The sequence below is a fragment of the Tamandua tetradactyla genome, chromosome 20 (assembly GCF_023851605.1).
Source record: "Tamandua tetradactyla isolate mTamTet1 chromosome 20, mTamTet1.pri, whole genome shotgun sequence".
NCBI lineage: Eukaryota > Metazoa > Chordata > Mammalia > Pilosa > Myrmecophagidae > Tamandua > Tamandua tetradactyla.
Genome location: NC_135346.1, coordinates 34,581,332 through 34,595,205, shown reverse-complemented (window position 1 = coordinate 34,595,205; position 13,874 = coordinate 34,581,332). Strand labels below are relative to the sequence as shown.

Genomic DNA, 13,874 nt, shown 5'->3' with positions numbered 1-13,874 from the left:
AGAGAAACGGGCAGAGGCCAGAGCATATTAGAGTCTAGTAGAATTCTAAATAACATTCAGAATAATGTTATTCCAAAGATTTGTATCTATATATACCAATATACGTTATAATCCTATACACACGCAGGCATTTTTCACTCTTTGCTGTATGGAAAATGAAGTAGGTATGACCAAATGTCGATTAACAGAGATGGTTAACTGTATCAGTAATCATCAGTCTCACATTCTTACTCCAGGATCCCTCAAGAACAACTGTACTATTTTATATACATGCATTACTAACATTTTCAAAGTGCTTTCCCATCCTTTGGATCTTTCCAAGCACCCCAAGACAAAGGTGGAGATTTTTATCTCCATTTTGTAGATGAGCAAATTGATTCTTAGGGAAGAGAACTTACTTGCCCCAAGTCCCAGCTTGTTAGTGATAGAGCTGAGTCTAGAATTCCTATCACCAGTCCAGGAGAGGTGAATGCACAGGGCCCTCAGGTCTAGCCAGAGCCTGAGCTCAGGTCCTCCTCTCACCAGAATGGAAGCAAAGTTGGCTCTTACCTTTCTGATGCCGTCATGCTTCATTTCAATCACATGAAGGGTGTAGTTGGTCCGACGTCCTTTCTCATTAAACTGCACATTTCCTGTCAAGCCTTCAAAGCGCACCTGGAAAACAAAACCAAGTGGTGGAACAATGAACTCAGAGTTGCATTTCATGTTTGTTGGTTGGCTGGTTAGCTTTTTCAGCATAAGTAAAAATGCAGAACCTGAGGATATTACACGCAATGTGATGCTGGAGTAGTGCAAACGCTGAGAATATTCCTCCCTGGCTGGTGGGCAGCAACACTATTGGAGCACTGTCTTCTTTTACAATGAACTGGAAATCACCCTGAACTTCTTTTCACCCATTGCGTTAGCCACCATTAACAATGGGTCAGAGTAGACACATTATGAATCTCTGTGTCATCCCTTCTCAAACACCACCTCCCTCACCATACCACCACACCACCACCATCACTCCTCAGACACACACACTTCGGATGAAGAAAATGCCAAGAAATGGCCTACCAAAAAACAGGAACTGTTGCACCAGCACTGGTAAGTTGGAAGACCCAAAACCAGAAGCTATACTTGAATATAGTTTCTTTTTTTCCATTTTTTTTTTTTTTTTTTTTAAAGAGAGAGGGAGGAAGGGAAGGAAAGACAGAGAGAAGGAAGGAAGGATGGAAGGAAGGAAGGGAGGAAGAAAGGGAAACATCTTTTTAAACATTTTCTTGTTTTATTATATTTTGTTTGTTTGTTTGTTTTTTACATGGGCTGGGGCCGGGAATCGAACCGGGGTCCTCCGGCATGGCAGGCAAGCACTCTTGCCCGCTGAGCCACCGCGGCCCGCCCTTTTTCCATTTTTATAACTTAAAAAAATTAATTAGAACAGTGGCAGGTTTACATAAAAATCATGCATATGGTACAGAGTTCTCATATGTCCCCACCTTCACAAGGCATGGCTTTTCCTATTAATAGCATTTTGCATAGTGTGGTATCTTTGTTGTAACTGAATAAACAGTACTACAATAATTATACTATTAGCTAGAGCCCATAGTTTACATTAGAGTTCACTCTTTGTGTTGTATAATTCTATGTTGTTGTTGTTTTTGATTTCTATGGTAATATACATACAACTTAATATTTCCCATTTTATCTGCTTTCAATTATATAATTCTGTATTGTCATTTACAGTTAAAATATTGTGCCATGATCACCACTATCCACTACCAAAAGTTTTCCATAACTACAAACCAAAGCCTTGAACCAATTAAGCATTAAGTCCCCATTCCCCATTCCCACTTGGTCCCTGGTAACATATATTCTAGTTTTTTACTTTATGAGTTTGCATATTCCATTTATTTTGTCTAGGTGAGAATATACAATATTTGTTCTTTTGTGTCTGGCATATTTAAGTCCACATAATGTCTTCAAGGTTCATCCATGTTGTAGTATGTCACATAACATTTTTTTCTTATGACCAAACAATATTCCATTGTACATATGTACTACATCTTGCTTATTCATTCATTGATGGACATTTGGGCTGTTTCCAGCTTTGGGTATTCTGAATAAAGGTTTGATAAACAATGGCATACATGTATCTATTTGTGACCCTGCTTTCACTCTCCTTGGGTATAGACTTAAAAGTAGGATTGCCAGGTCAAATGTAATTCTATATTTAAATATTTCAGGAACTGCCATATTGCTTTCCACATCAGTTACTCCATTCCACATTCCCAATCAAAATATACAGTGTTTCTTATTTCTCCATATTCACTCCAACACATATTCATTTCCATTTTTTATTAGTACAGTAGTCATTGTAGGGGGTGTGAAATGGTAACTCATGGTTTTGATTACCATTTCACTAATGGATAATGATGTTGAGCATCTTTTCACATGCTTATTGGCCATTTTCTTATCTTCTTTGGAGAAATGTCTATTCAAGCCTGCTTACTGAATTGGGTTAGCTGTTTATTTTTGTTGAGTTGTAAGAGTTCTTTACATATTCTGGAAACTAAACTCTCATCAGATACATGGTTTCCAAATATTTTCTTCCAATCTGTAGGTTGTCTTTTTAGTTTCTTAATAAAATCCTTTAACAAAAAAAAGTTTTTAATTTTGATAAATTCCAATCTACCTATTTTTTTCTTTTGTTGCTCAAGCTTTTAGTATAGCACCTAAGATATACTTGCCTGACAAAAGGTCCTCAAGATGTTTCCTTATGTTTTCTTGTAGGAATTTTAGTATTTCGGTTCTGATACTTAGGTCTTTGCTCTATTGTGAGTTAATTTTTATATATGTTCTTGCATATGGATATCTAGTTTTGCTAGAACCACTGTTGAAGAGACTATTCTTTCCCCACGGAGTGCACTTGGCCCTCTTTTCAAAATTCAATTATCCATAGATGTAAAGGTTTATTTCTGAACTTTCAATTTAATTCCATGGGTCTATATGTCTGTCCTTGTGCCTGCACCATGCTGTTTTGATTACTGTAGCTTTAAAACAAGTTTAAAAGTCAAGAAGTATGAGTTCTCTAACTTTATGTCTTTCCAAGATGGTTTTTGGCTATTTGGGGCTTCTTATCCTCCCACATAAATATGATGATTGGCTTTTTCATTTCTGCAAAGAAGGTTGTTGGAATTTTGATTAGGATTGCACTGAATATGTAAATCACTTTGGGTAGACGTGACATCTTAATAATATTCAGTCTTCAAATCCATGAAAATGGAGTATCCTTTCAATTATTTAGGTCTTTCAAAATTTCTTTCATCGATATTTTACAGTTTTCCAGGCACAAGTCCTTTATAATTAGTTAAGTTCATTCCTGGGTATTTGATTCTTTCAGTTTCTATTGCATGTGGAATTTTTTTTTCTTGTTTTCCTCCTCTTCAGAGTGTTCACTACAAAAGTGTATTAAAATACCACTATTTTTGCATATTAATCTTGAACCCCACTACTTTGCTGAATTCATTTATTAGCTCTAGTATCTCTGTTGTAGACTTTCCAGGGTCATATATATATATATATAGGATCAGGTAGTCTGCAAACAGGGAAAGTTTAAACTCTTCCTTTCCAGTTTAATGCATTTTATTTCTTTTTCTTGGCTAAGTGCTCTGACAAGAATTCCCAGTATAATACTGAGTAGTAGTGGCAACATTGGGCATCATGCCTTGTTCTTGATCTTATGGATAAATCTTTCATTTTTGTCTTTTACCATGGACTATAATTTTAGCTGTGGGTTTTCATATATTCCCTTTATTATGTTAAGGATGGTTCCTTTTATTTTTATTTTTCTGAGTGTTTTTACTAAGAAGGGGTACTGGATTTTGTCAAGTGCCTTTCTGTGTCAATTGAGATGATCATGTGGCTTTTTTTCCTCTTCATTGTATTATTATTTTAATTGATTTTCTTCTGTTGATCCACCATTACATATTGGAATAAATCCTACTTGATAATGGTGCTGCTGGATTTTGGTTTACCAGTATTTTGATGATTTTTTATTTCTGTATTTATAAAGGATAGTGGTCATAATTTTTCTTTTCTTGTGGTATCTTTATCTAGCATTTGTGTCAGTGTGATGCTGCCCTCACAGAATGACTTAAGGAGTATTCCCTCCTCTTCAATTTTTGGAAGAGCTTGAGCAGTATTAGTGTTAGTTCTTCTTGGAATCTTTGTTAAAATTCACCAGTGAAACCATCTGATTATGTGCTTTCCTTTGTTGGGAAGTTTTTAACTATTGAGTCAAATGCTTTACTTGTTATTGGTTTCTTGAGATTTCTTCTTGAATAAGTTTAAGTAGTTTGAGTGTTTGTAGGGATTTGTTCATTTCATCTAGGTTATCTAATTTTTTTTTAGCATATAATTGTTCATAGTACCTCTTCTAACAATTTTCATTTCTGTGGGTCAGTAGTAATGCCTATCTTACATTTCTGGTTTTAGTTATTTAGGTCCTTTCTCTTTTTTAGCCAAACTAGCTAAAAGTTTATTGGTTATTATTCATATTTTCAAAGAACCAACTTTTGGTGTCATTGATTCTCCCAATTGGTTTTTTAGTCCCTATTTCATTTATTTGTAGCTTATCTTTATTTCCTTCCTTCTACTCACTTTGGTTTTTGTTGGCATTTTTTTCCCCTAGATCTTCCAGTTATAAGGTTAGGTTTCTGATTTGAGATCTTTATTTTTTTCTTTGATGTAAGAATTTAGAGCTATAAATTTTCCTCTCCGCACTGTATTTCCTGCATCTTATTGGTTTTGGTATGTTATACTTTCATTTTCATTTGCCTCAAGATATGGCCTAATTTCCCTTGTGATTTCCTCTTTAACCTATCAGATGCTGGAGACTGTGTTAAATTCATATTTGTGAATTTTACAGTTTTCCCTGTTATTGTATTCTAGTTTTTTTTGTCAGGGAAGATACTTTATATGATTTTAATATTTTAAAATTTATTGAGATTTGTTTTGTGACCTAACATATGTTCTACTTTGGTAAATGACCTATGTGCACTAGAGAATAATCTGTATTCTGCTGCCGTTGGGTGAAGTGTTCTATATGTGTCTGCTAGGTCTCGTTGGTTTATAGCATTTTTCAAGTCTTCTATTTCCCTAATGATCTTCTGTCTAGATGCTCAACCCATTATTGAAAGTGGCATACTGACATATCCTACTATTAACATAGAACCATCTTTTTCTCCCTTCAAATCTGTCAGTACTTGCTTCATATGTTTTGGGGATCTGATGTTAGGTGCAATATATTTTATCAGTATAGAGTGTCCTTCTTTGTCCCTTCTAAGTTTTTTACTTAAAGTATTTGATCTGATATTAGTATAGCTACCCCAGTTCTCCTGATTACTATTTGCATGGAATATTTTTTTACATTCTTTCATTTTAAACCTACATGTGTCTTTGAGTTTAAGTTGAGTGTCTTGTAAACAGCATGTAGTTCAGTCATTTTTTAAAATCTATTTTCCAATCTCTGACTTTTGTAGGAGTGTTTAATCTATTTACATTTAAAGTAACTGCTGATATTGCAGGACTTTCTTCTGTCATTTTACTATTTAGTTTTTACAAGCATTACATCTGTTGTGTCCCTCAATTCTTCTATTATTGCCCACATTCATATTTATTTTATTTATTGTAGTGAACTATTTTGAGTCCCTTCTCATTTCTTTATTTTTTCAGATTTTTTATTCATGGTTACCATGGGGCTTAAGTTTAACATTAAATCTTTTACAATCACTGAATATGTTTTCTTAGTTCCTTTGTGAATACAGGGAATAAAATACCTGTGAATCTAACTTCACACCTGCTAGGATGGCTATTATTAAAAAGACAGAAGAAAACAAGTTTTGACAAGGATGTAGAGAAATTGGAACCCTTGTGCTCTGCTAGTGAGAATGTAAAATGGTGTATCCACTGTGGAAAACAGTTGGGTAGAACCTCAAAAACCAGAAAATTATTATATGACTTGGCAGTTCCACTTCTGGGTATATACCCAAAAGAACTGAAGACAGGGACTCAGACAGACACTTACAGACCAGTGTCTTAACATTATTTACCCCACAAATGGGTCAATCAAACTTTTGTGGCCTCATATTTAAAGTTCGTATTAAAGATCAAATGATCTACATGGGGCTCTGTGCTGGTTTGAATCTGCTACGTGCCCCAGAAAAGACCATGTACTTTTAATCCATTCCTGTGGGGACAGGCCTATTGTGGGTGGAACCTTTTCATTAGCCTATTTCAACCAAGATGTGACCCAGCCTGTGCTGGTTTGAAACGATGTATGTACCCTAGAAAAGCCATGTTTTAATCCTAATCTGTTTCTTCTAATCCCTATTCAGTACTGTATGTATGAAATTGTAATTAGATCATCTCCCTGGAGATGTGATTTAATCAAGAATGGTTTTTAATCTGGACTAGGCTGAGGCACATCTCCACCCATTTGGGTGAGTCTTGATTAGTTTACAAAGTCCTATAAAAGTGGAAACATTTTAGAGAATGAGAGATTCAGAGAGAGCAGAGCAGAACGACATAACCATGAGAAGCAGAGTCTACCAGCCAATGACTTTTGGAGATGAAGAAGGAAAGTGTCTCCCAGGGAGCTTCACGAAACAGGAAGCCAGGAGAAAAAGCAAGCAGATAATGCTGTGTTCATCATGTGCCCTTCCAGATGACAGAGGAAACCTGACTGTGTTCACCATGTGCCTTCTCACTTGAGAGAGAAACCCTGAACTTCATCGGCCTTCTTGAACCAGGGTATCTTTCCCTGGATGTCTCAGATTGGACATTTCTATAGACTTGTTTTAATTGGGATATTTTCTCAACCTTGGAACTGTAAACTAGCAACTGATTAAATTCTCCTTTTGCAAAGCCATTCATTTCTAGTATATTGCATTCTGGCAGCTAGCAAATTAGAACACCGCCCATTGAAGGTGGGTCTTAACCCTTCAGTGGAGTCCTTTATGAGAGGATAAAATACAGTAAAAACTCAGAGATCTTAGTGATAACTGACCTAGGAGAACAAGCAAGGGCCCATAGGAGCTGACAGAGAAAACCACTGAAACCAGAACCCAGGAGAGAAAGGTCAGCAGACATTACCATGTGTCTTCCCATGTGGCAGAGGAACCCCGGATGCCAGCAGCCTTTCCTCAGAGAAGGTATCTTCCTCTTGATGTCTTAATTTGGACATTTTCATGGTCTTAGAACTGTAAATTCATAACCTAACAAATCTCCATTGGAAAAACCAACCCATTTATGGTATATGGCATTTTGGTAGCTTCAGCAAAGTGAAACAGGCTCCAAGACTTTTAGAGCTGAACTTGCTGCTTTGTAGGTGGCAGTATTAGTTTGCAAGCTGCCAGGATGCAAGATGCCAGAATGCGATATACCAGAACTGGAACGGCTTTTATAAAAAGGAATTTAATAAGTTACAAGTTTACAGTTGTAAGCTTGTAGATGCATCACAAACTACGTTATCTAGGGAAAAATACCCTACTTCAAGGAAGACCAATGCATCTGCAGTACCTCTGTCAGCTAGGAAGGCCCACTGGTCTTGTTTTTTGGCTCCACTGCTTTCAGCCTCTGTTCCTAAGGAGGTTTCTCACTTACTTCTCCAGGGCTGGCTTTCATCACTTGCCTTTCCTTTGCTCTCTCCAGGTTTCAGCTTGCTTAACATCTCATGGCAACATCTGGTAGGCTCCAAGCAACTCCAAACATCCATGTCTCTGTTCTCCATGTGTCCACCTCTTTGTCATCTCTGCTGTGAAGTTTCTGTCAGCTCTGAGGTTTCTGTCATTTCTTTAGGCTCTGCATTTCTGTTGTTTCTCCAAAATGTTTCCCTTTTTAAAGACTCAAGTAATCTAATCAAACCCACCTGGAATGGTGGAGTCACATCTCCATGTATTCAAAAGTTAATATTCACAATTGAGCATGCCACATCTCCATGGAGATAATCTAATCAAAAGATTCCAACCAACTTTGCTTTTTTGTTTCACAATCACACAGTCACATTGCAAAAGCTATATCTTTATATAATCATCTTCAAGAAATGTGGCTACTGGAAACAGCTCTACAGTTTCAGGTACTTCCCTCTAGCCACTCTATTATACCATAAACTAAAAAGGGGATATCTATATAATGCATAAGAATAACCTCCAGGATAACCTCTCAACTTTGTTTGAAATCTCTCAACCACTGACACTTCATTTTGTCTCATTTCTGTGAAAGAAACAGAACTTTCACATATATGGAGAATAAATAACAAACTCTTAAACAGCCAGTGGGTCATATAAGAAATTGCTAGAGAATTCAGGAGCTTTCTGGAGAAGAATGAAAATGAGAATACAACATATTAAAACATATGGGATGCAGCAAAGGCTGTGCTGAGAGGGAAATTTATTGCCCTAAATGTCCATTTTAAAAAAGAAGAAAGAGTAAAAATCAAGGACTTAACAGTTCACCTGGAAAAAGCTTGAGAATGACCAAGAAACTAACCCTAAAGCAAACAAACAGTGAAATTATTAATAGAGACTAAAGCAGAGTTAAATGAATGGCAGAACAAAAGAACCATAAAAAAAATCAGTAAGAACAATAGTTGGTTCTTTGAGAAAATCAGTAAAATCGATGGACCACTCAGCAAGGCTGACAAAGAAAAAAGAGAAAGGATGCAAATAAACAAAATAAAAAATGAGAAAGGGGTCATTACCACAGATCATGAAGAAATAAAAAAATCATAGAAGGATGCTATGAACAACTAATACTAACAAACTAGACAAGTTAGATGAAATGGACAAATTCCTGGAAACACACAAACAAGCTACACTGACTCAGGAAGAAATAGAAGATCTCAATAAATCAATCACAAGTAGAGAGTCAATCATCATCAAAAATCTTCCTACAAAGAAAACCCAGGGCCAGATTCCCACTTCACAGGGGAATTTTATCAAATATTCCAAAAAGAACTAACACCCATCCTGCTCAAATTTTTACAAAAAAAAAAACTGAGGAAAAAGAAACACTATCTGACTCATTTTATGATGCTAACATCACTTTAATAACCAAACCAGGTAAAGATGCTATAAGAAAGGAAAACTACAGGCCAATCTCCCTGATGAATACAGATGCAAAAATTCTCAACAAAATACTAGCAAATTGAACCCAACAACACATAAAGAGAATTATACACTACAACCAGGTAGGGTTTATACCAGGAATTCAAGGATGGTTCAACATAAGAAAACCAATTAATGTAATACAACACATTAACAAATTGTAAAGGAAAAAATCACATGATCATCTTGATTGATGCTGTAAAGGCATTTGGCAAAATTCAACAACCTTTTCTGATAAAAACACTTCAAAAGGTAGTTTTGAATCAAAGGTAATTTACTCAATATGATAAAGGGCATACAGGAAAAACCCATGGAAAGCATTGTACTCAATGGGGAGAGACTGAAAGATTTCCCCCTAAGATTGGGAATGAGACAAGGATGCCCCCTGTCATCAGTATTACTCAACATTGTAGTAGAAGTTCTAGCTAGAGCAATCAGACAGGAAAAAGAAATAAAAGGCACCCAGATTGAAAAGGAAGAAGAAAAACTTTCATTATTTGCAGATGACATGATACTATACTTGGAAAATCCTAGAAATCTACAACAAATTACCTGAGCTAAAATAAACAAATTCAGTAAGGTGGCAGGATATAAAATTAATATGCAAAAATCAGTAATGTTTCTATACACAAACAATGACCTGAGGAATTAATTAAGGAAAGCGTTGCATTCAAAATAGCAACTAAAGGAATCAAGTATTTAGGAATGAACTTAACTAGGGATATAAAGGACTTGTACACAAAAAAACTACATAGCAGTGCTAAAAGAAATCAAAGGAGATCAAAACAGATTGAAAGATATTCCCTGCCCATGGATAGGAAGGTTAAATGCATTTACGATGTCAGTTCTACCCAAATTGATCTACAGATTCAATGCAGTACCAATAAAAATTCTAAGAACCTAATTTGAAGACTTGGAAAAGCTAGTTACCAAATTCATCTGGAAGGGAAAGAGACCCCAAAGAGCTAAAAGCATCCTAAAATAGAAGAACGAAATGGGAGAATTAACACTTCCTGATTCTAAAATTTAATCATAATTCCATGATGGTTAAAACAGCATTGCACTGGCACAGAGACAGAAGTATTAACCAATGGAATTGAATTGAAAGTGCAAAAATTGACCACCAAATCTATGGTCAACTGATCTTCAACAAGGCTCCCAAATCCACTGAACTGGGACAGAATAGTCTTTTCAATAGTTAGGCATGGGAGAACAGGATATCAGTAGCCAGAGGAATAACAGAGGACACTTACCTTACACCCTATACAAAAATTCACTCAAATAGGATCAAACACCCAGATATAAGAACCAGTACCATAAAGCTCCTAGAAGAAAATTTAGGGAGACATCTTTAAGACCTAGTAACAGGAGGTAGCTTCCTAAACTTTACACTCAAAAGACAAACAAAAGAAAAAAATAGATAAATGAGAGCTCCTCAAAATCAAATGCTTTTGTGCTTCAAAAGACTGTCAAAAAGTTAAAGGGGCAACTAATGCAATGGGAGAAAATATTTGGAAATCACACATCAGATAAAGGTATGGTCTCCTGTATACATTAAGAAATCATACAACTCAACAACGAAAGAATAAACAACCCAATTATAAAATGGGCTAAAGAAATAAGTGGGCATTTTTCTGATGAGCAAATAGAGATGGTTAAAAATACATGAAGAAATGCTCATTTTCATTAGATATAATGCAAATGCAGAGCAAGACTACAATGAGATAACACCTCATACCTATAAGAATGGTTGCTAGTAAACAGGAAGGTACAAATGTGGGAGAGAATGTGGGGCAATTGGGACACTTATGCATGGCTCGTGGGAACGTATAATGGTACAGCTACTACGGAAGACAGTTTGGCAGTTCCTTAGGAAACCAAATATTGGGTTGCCCTATGACCCAGATATAGCACTATTTGGTATATACCCAGAAGAGCTGAAAGCTCTGACACAAACAGCCATTTGCACACCAATGTTTATAACAGCACTATTTACAATTGCCAAAAGATGGAAACAATCCAAATGCCCATCAATAGAGGAGTGGATTAGCAAAATGTGATATCCTGAAGCAATGACAAGATGGATAAGACTTGAAGACATAATGCTGAGTGAAATAAGCCAGACACAAAAGATTAGATACTGTATAATGATTCCACTTTTATGACCACAGTAAACGGTCACAGTAAATCAGAGGCTTATAATACACAATATAGGACCTAGAAATACATGGAAGTGTGGGATGGGCAAATGGTTAGCTAATGAGGTTGAAATTAAATGTAAAGGAATAGATAGAAGTGAAGGCAGTTCATTAGTGGGTTTATAAGTAATTTACTGTATTGAAGGTGAACATGATTGAAAGGGATTGTATAGATCCATGTGTCCCAGTAACTAACACTGCAAATGTAAATAAGTTCTTGCATGAACTATTACAAAGGTTTGAATCTTGTACAAAGAGTGTATAAGTTCAAGGTATGGGGGAAACTGCTATTGCATGCAGTGGGCTATGTTTAATAAAAAAACTCAATGGTACCACAGCAATCAGGGGCAAATAATGAGGGAAGGGACACGAATTAAGGGGTTGTTTGGATTTTCTGTTTGGAGAGGGTGTGTTTACTGGTTATCTTTCTCTTGGGAACAATGAAATTATCTAAAATTGAGAGTGTTGTTGGCCTGTCGACTTTGGACATTATACATGATGCCCAATGAATGGTGGGGCTACAGGATGCACTGACTGAGAAGCAGATTGGTGAACAATGGTGTAAACATATGATCGAAAACTGTGCTGCTACAAAAAGGTACGAAGTTGTGGGGCATGCGATATTGTCAATGAATCTGCAGGATATTTGATGAGGCAAAATAAGCCAGAAACAAAAGAGCAAATATCATATGGCCACATGTAGAAAATATTTGTAAGAAAACAAGGGCCTAGATTACAAGCTCTTATAGCAGTCGCATTTAGTCTGGTGCGGAAATTGTTATTGCTGGAGTTTGAGAAGCTGTTTTATATGTAAAATCTGGTATTTATAAAAATAAGAATGAAGCCAATCAAGTTGGGATTAAGGTAATTCAGAATATAGGGGTAAGGAAGATGTTGTCTGCATTTTAGAACCTCACCTATTCTTTGAGACCAAAAGAAGAAAGGTTTCTTTTGTTTAGAACCTGAATTTTCTGTAGCACATAATCTAACTCAACATGTTTGGATAGAGTATATAAACAATCCAAACATAGGGAGCCCAGAATAAGAATGAGGGCCTTTAATCATGGACAGTTTAATGTAATGCCTAGATAAACCCCAGAGTATATTAAACAGATAATCAAATGTACTGGCAAAGTCCCTTGAGGAATGGGAGAAAAAATATGGAACTATTAAACTTTGCCACAGGGGAAGCCCCTGATACTGTGTCAAACATTAGGGACATGCAAATAATAGGCCAAACCCTTGATCTTGAGTCTTACTCTTGTGAAGCTTATCTATGTAGTGGAGAAGCTTAGCCTACTTATAGCTATACCAAAGAGTTACTTCTTGAGGCCCTTTTTTGTTGCTCAGATGTGGCCTCTCTCTCTCTAAGCCCAACTCTGCCAATTAAATCATTGCTCTCCCCGCCTGGCAGTGTGGGAGATGACTCCCAAGGACGAACCTGGCCTTGGAACTGTAGGATTAACTATGCCTTCCTCACTAAAAGGAGAAAAAGAAGTGTGACAAATGAGGTATCAGTGGTTGAGAGAGTTCAAATAGAGTCGAGAGCCTACTCTGGAGGTCACTCTTATGCAAGCTTCAGTGAGACATTGCTACCTTTCATAGCTTGCCAAGCTCCAACCAAAATCATTCTTGTCAATTCTCAAGAACACCTAGGGCATTCTATAAGATTCTACAAAGTTTCCATGCACTAGGGTAACTTTCTAGAAACCTACAACCTTCAGATGGTTCCCTGGTCCAGATAAGCCCTGAAATGCAGAGAGACCAGCCTCTCCAGAACATCAGCTAGTTTCATCCTCCATCCCATATTATCGACAGCCCCTTTCAACATGAAAAAGTTAGAACAGGCATAGTCTAAACACCCCTAAAGAGTAGGAGAAAGATCAAAGTTGATGGTGGAGTTATACAGAGAAGGTAGGGTTTAACAAATGAGTATGACTGCTGAATCATTATTTCTTTTAGTCTCCAGTACTTTAGAGCAGCCAGAAATAAAAACCTAAAATTATGGGATTTTAGCCCATCCAAACTCTGAAATCTGTTCTACAACTAATTGTTATGATGTGCTTTGAAATTTATTGCTTCTTTGTATATATGTTATTTTTCACAAAAAAACAAAAAGCCAATTGCGATGATAAGTGCACAGCTATATGATGATACCGTGAAGCATTGATTGTACACTCTGGATGATAATATGGTATGAGAATATATATCAACAAAAAGAATTTTTTTAAGTTTAATTTAACCCCCTCCAAAAATAAATAAATAAAAGAATAGCTGGGCTGTGTGTATTTGAGAGAGAAAAAGCACACAGCTATGTGTGTGTGCATGCACATGCACGCACAGCCAATCTCAGGCTGACCCTCTCATCGCCTTCTGGCTGGAAGTCTCAGTGGGGAGACCGTGACAGGTCCAGAGTACTGAGACAATTATAACAAGCTCTCTACCGCCTCAGACAAAATCTGGAGGAATCCCCAGCTCTGGAAAAGTCTGGGCTGTCTATGCCTTTCAGAGAGAAAACAAAGCACAGACT

General features: G+C 36.5%; 1 protein-coding gene across 14 annotated transcripts in view; it reads right to left on the bottom strand.

Moving 5' to 3' along the window:
• Positions 1 to 13,874, bottom strand: part of GRIA1 (glutamate ionotropic receptor AMPA type subunit 1) — a 394,307-nt gene that overhangs the window by 147,966 nt on the left and 232,467 nt on the right. For all 14 annotated transcript variants that reach the window (XR_013166270.1, XM_077137459.1, XM_077137460.1 and 11 more), the window contains one exon: positions 550 to 654. Coding sequence is in view for 13 of the 14 variants with exons in the window: in XM_077137459.1 (XP_076993574.1) it covers positions 550 to 654 (105 nt within the window). In the remaining variant the exon portion in view is untranslated. The remainder of the gene's footprint in view (positions 1 to 549; positions 655 to 13,874) is intronic.